This window comes from Bombus flavifrons, chromosome 7 (genome assembly GCF_040668555.2).
Source record: "Bombus flavifrons isolate JBK064 chromosome 7, iyBomFlav1_principal, whole genome shotgun sequence".
Taxonomy (NCBI): domain Eukaryota; kingdom Metazoa; phylum Arthropoda; class Insecta; order Hymenoptera; family Apidae; genus Bombus; species Bombus flavifrons.
The window spans coordinates 6,536,836-6,547,338 of NC_138448.1; the positions used below are offsets into that span (position 1 = coordinate 6,536,836).

General features: G+C 43.1%; 1 protein-coding gene across 1 annotated transcript; it reads left to right on the forward strand.

Annotated features, from left to right (window-relative positions):
* Positions 1-2,894: 2,894 nt before the first annotated feature.
* Positions 2,895-10,440, forward strand: LOC138181435 (serine-rich adhesin for platelets). Its single transcript, XM_069116205.1, has 2 exons — positions 2,895-2,940; positions 3,019-10,440. Exons 1-2 carry the CDS (start codon positions 2,895-2,897, stop codon positions 10,314-10,316), a joined length of 7,344 nt encoding a protein of 2,447 aa, XP_068972306.1. The 3' UTR covers positions 10,317-10,440.
* Positions 10,441-10,503: the final 63 nt, after the last annotated feature.

Consider the following 10,503-nt stretch of genomic DNA (forward strand, 5'->3'; position numbering starts at 1 on the left):
GTGGCACGAGCCGAGACGGAAGGGGAAATATTCTCGCGAGAAGAAGAAAGGAGTCGGTCAGATAACTGTACGTCGCGGCCTCTGGACGACATCTTCAGCATCGTCGAAGCCTGGGACCTCTTCTCCTCTCATTCCCATACGGATACAGTATATGCCTTATACAACGATTCCCGATTTGATCTTTGGTCTTCGTTCAACACACGCTTGGACGACGTCTAGTCTTTGTCTGTTGGCTGGTTTACTTACTTACCGGCATCGTGCAATTCGAGGTCTTAGTCTAAAACAACCGGTACACTTTGCCGTCGGTTGTTTTCCAAGAACGACACCTCAATGGCATTAAGTCGACACCGTACGACCATTGTCTTCCGTTTACGAGATTATTAGTTTTTCTTGCGTTTTTTTTTTTACAATTACATAAATGGAGTAGAGCGAGAGATGAATGGAAGATAATATTAAATTACGATACTTCTTTGATTTTAATATACTAATTTTGCATATTCATGTTTTACATTTGTTTGTTGTTTGTTGCCGATTGTTCTACATTTACGTATTTATGTATTTTTTGTTACGACATATTTGTGACACGTAATTGCTCGTTTCTGCGCGTTTAACAACGTGACATCGATTGAACGTTAGGTTGATCAAACATAATTTCTCGAGCAAACATCATCATTCACCACCCACCGCTTCTTCTCCTACGGGTGCTATTAAGTGTCCTTGATGAATATATCGAACGCGTAAACTTTTCAAAATCGGGTAATCTGTTACAGAAAACAAAATTGGCATATTCTGATCGTAATAATAAATATAATATACCTAAAATCTCTGTAATGTTGCCAAAATAAGTATAGCATTACTAAAATTTGTACGAATTTACACGAAGACTCGAATCTCTTTAAAAGCAATCAACATAATACGTATGATACAATATAATAAAGATAAATTCTAATATTATATACAAAAACTTATTTCTCATGAAAATAATCAAGAAATTGTTTATTTACAGATGTAGGATCGCTATCAGAAGTGAGAGCATCTAGGATAGAAAGGGATCTGCAAGGTGAGCGTTTCACCCTCTCAGCGTGCCTGTCTTGCATCCAACTCATGTCTGTTTTCTCCAATAGAATTTCGCTCGAACACAGACTTCGTAGCCTGAAATTAATACATTTCATCAACCTTATTATTCGATAGTTACATTATTCGCGACGAGTACCACGTTCGAGCGTAATTCTATCGGCAACAACGATTCTCTCTTTCGCTTTCCTCTCTCGTCTCCGCTGTCTGGCCTTTCTCTTCTCACAGTTAAAACCGATCGTTCTGTCTCTAAAAACTTGCATTGTGCGTGTCGACGCGAGGTGCGGCCGTGTACATAATCAAAAGTTATACTTATTTCGAAATACATACATGTTTCTATCTGTCTATGTGTCTTTTCTTTATTTTTATTTTTTTTTTCTTTTTTTTTTTGTAACACTTTGTCTTTAATTCTACTTTATTCCCTTCTCTCACGTACATGCCACCTTGCGTTACGTTTCCGTGGGTAAATGGGCTCAAAATCGCTGACCAACGACTCACAGAAAATACAGTTTGTTACACAAGATCGAAGATGCAATATCTCTTTGTGCAAAGTAAGTGCTTTCGTAAAAAGCTTAGGCAGATTAAAAGTAATTTAACAAAATGAATAGCCTGTCGCTCAGTTTCTATCGAACCAGGTAAAATTATTTCCCCAGTTATCGTTATTAAAGTACGAGTCGCGTAAAGTTATCTTTCTCGAATACGAAAAGTAGATGGAGTGTAATATGAAACTGCTTTCAGCAATTTATCACTGTCTAATCATGGCGAATCATCGAACACTAGAATTGCAACAATTTATAATTTTCCACAGAAAATTTGAGGCAAACGAACCACTATTGAAAACATATTATCTTTTAAGACGTATCTTAAATTTATTTAGAGCTTCTTACAAACAGAATTATTTTCCACAAAGGAGTATCGCGTCCAGGATCTCGTATTACAGACTGTATATAGTCTCGAGGGATTTGATAATCAATCTAACAAAACGATTCGAAAAAAGAAAGAATAAAACCAAACAGTAAACAAAAATGAGACAAGTATATCAACAATGAACACGATTATAGATACATAGAAGAAACTTTCACTATTCGAAACGTGAAATTCATTTCACGGTTCGCACGGACCCATAAATCGAGCACGAATTAGACACGGCTTCATTGTGACCGAGCAAAACACAGATCCTCTGTAACTCCCTTTCAAGTCCCTCGAGCTGTACATATTATATTATATATACATAATACCGATACTGGACACCTTTTGAACGTCTGGCGCGCCTCTTATCGTCGTTTCCCTGCGCGCATTGATTCACGGAGTCCCGTTTCCGGTAGCACGAAACGGAACGAAACGAAACGATATGATTCGGGCCCGTGAACAGTGCGACGATCGGAAATCGATACTCGTGGACAGAGGGTAAAGAAACGGGGACGTAGCAGGTTGCTCTCTATAGTCTATATACCAACAGGATGACTCGTCCACTAAGATCGTCTGTCTCTTTTTTTTCTGTTTCTGTTACTGCTCCCGCCTGCTCCTCGCCTCTTCAACTCTTCTCAACAACTGGATGCCGTCTGCCTCCAACGTCCGCCCGCCACTCCGTCTCTCCGACGACCTACATTATCTAAAACTAAAAATACAAATAATCAAACCAAACAAACCAACAAATATATCTATATAACTATATATATGTACACATATGAACGAATGAAAAACCGATTGGCCGAACTGAAACCAATTAATACTGACGATAATTGCGACTGTTGAATGACTCAAACGAATTTACCACATGACTTGGACGATTCTCTTGTTCTCTATTAATACAATTATACATGGATAATCGATCAATTATAACGGTCACCGAAACACGTGCTCCTCGTGCGGCGATTGCCCCCGGTGTTTCTGAATGATCCTAAAATCCTCCTGACTCGTTCCATACTCGATGATCGTCCTCAGGTGTTACCACGGTCCTCCTAGTCTCGGCTCGACCCGGTAAATCCATTCCTCCGGTCGGTCTATTAACGAAAACCGCCCGAACCTTCGTTCAAGATGGGGCCAGCACGGAGTTTGCTACTCAGGTACTCGGTACCACGTTGGACAACGGTCGTCTGTACGCTAGAATATTATCTACGTCTAGCAGAGTATTCTACGATAAGGAACCAGCACCAGATTCACCTACACCTTATGTGGTTTATCCCTCGAGAACCTCTGACGACGATTGGCAGCTGAAAGTAGCTCTCGACAACGCACCCATCAAAGCATTAAGGGATATCGAAGAATCTAAATTAGAGGAAAATCAGGAGAGAGATTCTGGGAATCAAAGTAGCGAAGGAAAATCGTCGACGAAATTGGACGAGTTATCCAGGGAGAATGATATATTTAGCAGAAGAGAATTAGGGTCAGATTCGCAGAGATTCAAACCTGCTAAGGTCAGACCAGCGGATAATCTTCCTACGTACACTGTTACTCATGAATATGTCGCGAACAATTTTGAAGACGATCAACCTAAGAGTTTCAGACCTCGAGCACCTAAAATCTTTAAACCTCAGCCAAAAGCTCCTTCTACACTCAAGAAATTAGACATAAAGCCTCTGGCTACTGTAACGTACCATGGTTTCGCTGAATTCACTACGACTGTAGGCGAAACTGTCATAGTTTTCTCTCCAAGTACGTCACCAGCTCCAGTCGGTCGCCCAGCTACTACGATCAAAGGAGACGCGACCTTGAGACCTGACGACGGAATCGCAGTAGTAAAGATCAGGCCAACCAGCGTGGTCACTGGTCAAGAGAAGACCAAGCAACATCCTGGACGTAAATCTGATCCAAAAAGCGAAACGGGCGATCCTTTGTTAGACGCCATTAACAGAGCTAATATTCAGCCAAGTGTCACCGAAGATTTCGAAGTAGAATCTTCAACAACATCTACGGAGCCTCTTCTTTTAATACCAGATGTCGAAACTGGCTCGTTAAAACCTACAGGACTTCTAAAAGTCGTAGACTCTACTACTTCCCTTGATGGCACTACCACTCACTATAAGAGTTTAATTTATGGAACATACATTGGTACAAATTACGCTCAGATTATACATACGTCGTCGAACGTGTACTTTTTCCCTGACGAAGCCACTGCGACTTATGATGCCGAAGATACTACCGTAGATTATGGAACGACTGCCACTGAAGAGCCTGAACATGAACAGGACACTACATTAGAAATAACGACCGGTACTACACCAAGGATAATTGCTACGAGCGAGGAATCTCTTCCAGAAATGAACGAACTGACCACTCCAATTAAAGACACCACTGATAGCGTATTAACGACCTTGAAAGATATTTTGGAAAGTGCTAGAAGAGTTCTTGGTACCACGGAATCGGCTGCTCCAACGTTAGATGATGAAATTCCTAATGATATTGTTCCTGGGGACCCTCAAGGTCGTAGTATCAAAGGTGGCAGCTCGAAGAACGATCTTGGTCATCAGAATCACAAGGAGCACGAATTTGAACAGGAAGGTAAGATTACTTTGGCTACCAGGCTACTTCCTTCCACAGTGTACAAGACGTTCACTTACTTCACTACTTTCTTCGTGCCGAAAGGCGATGAAACTACAACTTCCGTTATTTCTAATGAAGTAGTGTCTTCCGAAGTTACCTATCTGACAGAGTTGATTCTGCCTAGCGAAACTGCGTCTCCGATTCTTCAAACGACGTTGCCTGAACCTGTGACGACAAGGACAGCTCCTGTTTCGATCACTGCGTTGGAAGAAGAGCAAACAACGAAGCAGGACGAAGAGATAGAGCTGATATTCAAGACCCTGTACACTACGTATACTTATCTGACGACGTACTTCCAGGAAAGCACTTCGAGCATTTCTAGTAGAGAAGTCGTTGAAACAAATGTGATTACTCAGACTGTTGGACCTAATGGAGTGTCTGCAGTGGTTGCTGGATTGTTTGAGAAGGATGAGTCCAGTTTGATATCACCAACCAAAATTTCGGATAAAATTTTGCCTTCGACTATTCCTGAACATGAAGAAGGGACTGAAAAGTATCCAACGACTATGGAACAAACGACAGAAGACATTCTTACCACGTTGCAAGAACAAGATACTACTACTGATCAAAATATTCCAACAGAACCGGGAACAACTGTTAAGGAATTTGAAGACACCAAACACACGATACCTGACATTGAACCAAGTCCAACTCCAGCCTTACCCACTCAAGAAGTAAAGGAACAGATCAAAACTTATTATACAACTTACACTTACTTTACCACAATCTTTGTTGATGATGAAACAGAGATTGAAACAAGGACAGAGGTGTTCACCAATGTAGTCACTGAGACCATTCAACCAACAGCTGTGGTGCCTGTTATTCAAGAAACAGAGCGACCAACTACACCCAGAGAGGAACCAGCCAATAAACCAGCCGTTCCACCGGAGATCTTGGCCTATTTGGAAGCCATTCAGAGACAGAAGTCTCAAGAAGAAGCGCTCCTTCTTGCCAAAAGGGTACAACAACAAGGAAACAGTAAAACTGAGGAAACCACGAATGCGCCTGAAACTAAAGAAACTACGACAGAGGATTCAGACACTTTGGAAGAACAATCGACTACAGAAAATTTGTTTCGCGGTTTCGAAGTGAACGCGCAAGTGACGCCAAATCCACCAATGGAAGGCGAAATCTTGGGCTCTATGATCACTGATGTCGTATCTTCTTCCAGTGCTGGAAGTGGCACCGTTCTAGACGTGATGGATAAAAGAAACGCAGTTCCTGAAGACCAGGAGCTTTCAGAATCTAATCATCACGACGTAGAACCAGCGCCAACTCTTCTACTTCAAACAAGTTATACTACCTTTACTTATTTTACAACGATGTACAAAGGTGACGAATCTAACATAGTTAGCCGTCTAGAAACAGTTACAAATGTAGTCACAGAGACAATTAGGCCAACAGCTGTGATCCCTGAAGAAACGAGCACACTGCCAGTTACGTATTTCACGACGTTCACTTATTGGACCACGTTTTACAGAGGAGGCGACACAGTCACTACCAGTCGAGAAGAGACTGTCAGCAATGTTATGACACCGGGTGTAGCACCTACGCCTACCGTAGAGTTAGGCGTGATTATGACTTACAGACCAACGACGACGAACATAGAAGACAGCCAATCTAGCGAAAAAGAAACCAAAATCACTGCCGACAATGAAGTGACGCCCTCAGTCGTCGTTCCTATTGAAAATTCAAAAGCTGAGGAATCAGAAACTACAAGTTCCAAAGATATTACTACCCCATCTTCTGAGAATGTTCCACAATCAACTACAATTTCACCTGAACCTACCACTTATTATACTACTTACACATATTTCACGACTTCTTACATTGGTAATGAGACTATTTTGAATAGCAGATTGGAGACTGTCACTAGTGTCTCTGTTCCTGATGTCCTTGCAACTTCACAAGTGGCAACAGGAAGAGCAATTGATGGATCAGTGTTTAAACAAACTTTAGCCACTGAAGAGAAACCAGTGATCCCCGCAAAACCTACTGAACTTCCAAAAATTGGCTTAATCTCGACGATTAGGTCAAGTCAAGTAAATGATGGAACCACTACTCATTTTATGACTGATGTTCATGGTACATATATCAATGGATTGTACGCTCAGGTTGTAGAAAGCTCGACAAGAGTAGAGACACCGCCTCTGCCTTCGTCTGTAGTTACTCCAGTCCTACCAACAGGAATTTTATCGATGAACAAGGGTATCGTGGTAGACGCCGATGAGATTACTACTATTTATTTTACGACAAAGCAGATTGGAACTTTGTTTGATGGTCTTTATGCGAAGGTTATCGAAAGTACTTCGAGTACGAAGATTAACGAAGAGAGGAAAGCGACTATTTTACCTACTCAAGGTCACAGAACTGGTTTGGTTAGATTAATTCAAGGTCAAATTGCGAATAATGGAACTACGACATTCTATCAATCTAAGGTGATTGGAACCAGTATCGAAGGTAGATACGCTCAGATCATAGAAAGCACATCCAGTTTTCTATCTTCGACTCCAACGGTAAACATCGCGCCTACTTCCACTCTGCCACCTGGCAAACCAACTCAAATCGCAGAAATCTCACCTTCGCCTGCTGTCATTCAGTCTTCCTTATCGGAAGACCCAACGACGGAATCCCCGGAACAAGACGAAGAATCAGAACAGAATGAAGAAAGTGAAGAAGAGGATGAAGAAGGGGAAGATGGACAAAGTTCCAAGAAGAAATCTAGACTGACATTTTCTACTAGAAAAAGAACTTTCACTCCAGTGATCAGACCATTCGCCTCCAGAAACAGACCCACGTTTAATCCCAAAAGAAAGGGTGCTCAGGGTGCAACGACGATAACCAGAACAGACATAACACCCACAATAACTGCAACCTTGGCTGGAAAAGGAAATAGATTCGCATCTTCTAGAGGTCGAGTCAGTTCACCAATAGGTCCATACTCTTCTACGTTGTCTCAGTCAGGTTCTAGAAGGTTCTCAGGAAGAAGGGGTTCACCAAATACAGCTAGTAGTTATGCATCAACTATAACTGGAAGTACCAGAGGCAGAGCTCAATCTAGAATATCTCCATCCTCTGTTTTCCAAGGAAACAGAAGAGGACCTACGTCGATTAGAGGATCTTCAGCCAGAGTTGCATCTCGTGCCTCAAGCTCAGTTTATCCTGGAGTCTCTACTAGATATAGATCTCCAATCAGACCTTCGTCTACCTTGTCAAGAAGTCAGCCTACGGTTAAACACGACGACCAAGAGAACGATGCTAATGAATTCACTACGACTACGTTGGTGACCGAGGAGACGCCTTATACAGAGGATATAGAGGATGGAGAGACCGTGACGACACCTTTGCAGACGACCACAGAGTCCTCGAGAAGATCCACGAATCCCTTACTCAGATTCCGTAGACCTATTAACTTGAATAATTCTGGCAGAACTGGTACTACGCCGAGACCGCCAACGACTACACGGAGAAATGGAAATTTAAATAGAGCCACTTCGCCGACTGTTCCCAAAGTGACTAATACGAGAACCAATGGAAGGGTAAATGCTCCAATTTCAACTAGACCAAGACAAGGTGGCACGGGGTTATTTCCGCCTCGAGGCCTACTTGGGAGAAAGCCGGAATTACCTATCGAGGAACAGATAGAACCAAACGAAGATCTAGAAGAAGAAGGAGAAGAGAATTTGGAGGACGAGCCTGTGGAAGAAATAGCTGACAATGATTACGAAGGATCTGAGCATGAAGATAGAATCAATCGTCGGTCTGGAAAATCTGTCAAACCCACTGTACAGATCAGGCCGTTTAACAGAGCACGAAGAATACGTCGGCAGGCGAGTCAATTGAGATCTTTGACCAGTCGATTCAGAAGACCTAGTCAGAGCTCGTCGAAGTCCGAAGAAAAATCTGACGCTAGCGAAAACGTGTCTAGCAAAGAGGAGACTTCCAAGTCTAGTTCCAAACCTATTGCTCGGTACAACAACCGTGCAAGGTCTCTTACAGCGACTAGACCAACGTCCAAGTCTAATAATCCTGAGAAAACATCTGCAGAGTCTACAGAGTTGAGTCAAAATAAAAATAGGAATAGGTCTAAACAATCTAATAACGGAGACAGAAACGTTGCCTCCAGAATAAAACCTTCTTCAACTTCAAATAATGGTAGACAGTTTACTTTAAGAGAAAAAGATGGATCTTCTTCTACCAGGACGAATTACAAAAGACCTAGTTCTTCAAATTCCAGGACGAATGGAAGATCGACTACTACTACTAATTCAGATCGAGTAAGGCCTCCACGATTACGAAACGGTTCCAATAAATCGTCAGAGAATACCAGTACAAGACGAACACCTCCTTCTAGTCGCACTTCCTCGAATAGATCCTCCAATAGAAATAGCAGCAGAAGAGGTTCTTCTAGTAGATCAAGAGGATCTCTAGAAGATATACGAGAAGCACCTACCGTGTATCCTGACTTCGATGGAACGATCACAGTGACTCATTACGTGCCCACGGAAGTTACTATTCCCGTGGTGAACAATGGTATCACAGAGCACAGGAACATAATAACGGCACAACCCAGTACAGAGATTTTAAGTCCATCTCAGTATAGTACAGTGACAGGTGGAGACGGCAAGCCGTTAGTGGTGATTGTTAGCGAGGTAACCGGTACCAATCCTCAAGGTCAGACCGAAGTAACCCGATTCCTGCTCCACGAGACGCCCACCACTCGTGTCTCCCACACATTAACCACACTAGGTGGTCGTAGAGCCTCTCAATCCGTAATTGTACCCACCACAGTCTATTCTGTAGAGAACGTGGTCTCCACGGTGCAACCTTCTCTCCCTGGAAATGCGCCTCTCGCGAATATCCTTCTATCGCAGTTGCTCCTCGGTCAATTAGGTCAGGCAAACCCTCTGCTGCAGTCTCAAGGTACACCATCTACTCAGTATAATACGCGTACGACTTCGTACGTTACTACGATCACTAAGCAGCAGAGTACCGTGATCCCACTCACTTTCCGGGGCAAGGAGATTCTGACAACCTTGGTGGATACTTCGACAGATGTGGTGACTGCTACAGAGTTCATCACGGATACAGTGGTGGTTACACCTACTGCAGCGTTGCCAGCGGCGAATTTGAACTCATTGTTACTGTTACTTCAGCAGCCTCAACCACAAAAGAACGCTAATCCTTTGCTGGATCCCTTGTTCGCTGCTCCTCCATTCACTCAGAGCAATACTTTGCCTGGAGAGGTGGAGAGAAGGCACCAGCCAGCTGACTTGGATTATAAACACGATAATTATGAGTATTCCGACGAAGAAGATGACGTTCAGGAGTATCAGAAGCCTTCCAGGTCTAGAAATGGTCGCGGTAAAGCGAACGATAGGAAAGAGGATCATTCTAGTGCGGCTAGAGAAGAATCTAGCGTAGTGACGTTATACGTTTCTGGGAGACGGCCAGGGGAGTTCAGTACTGTTCTGAGCACCGTGAAAGTAAGCGACACGTCTCGAAGACGACGAGACACCGGAGAGGATTTAGTCGTTGAGGTTCGACCCTCGATCCCACCGTCGTTGCACGAGGGATCGGAAGACATCACGGTTCTGGCGGGAAGTGTGGATTCGCTAGAAGCGCATGCGCCGACACAAAGTCTCGAGAGCGTAGTGGGTGACGTAGGACGGCACATTTCCACGTCCATCCACACCTAACCCTCAAATACACACACTTTAGATAATCCTTCCCCTTTTCTACTCTTAACTGTTGTCATTCGATTAATTAATATGTAAGCCCATCCACGAGATCCATTATGAGAAGCCCACCTAGACCGAAGCTGATGACCTTTGATGAACCTTTCGCGGGTTCGTATTTTGTGCGCATTTTCGTGCAGGAATTCCA

Coding starts and splice junctions, on each gene's coding strand:
- LOC138181435 (XM_069116205.1), top strand. CDS start 2,895: ATGGATAATCGATCAATTATAACGGTCACCGAAACACGTGCTCCTC. Junction 2,941..3,018: donor CACCGAAACACGTGCTCCTC/GTGCGGCGATTG, acceptor GATCGTCCTCAG/GTGTTACCACGGTCCTCCTA.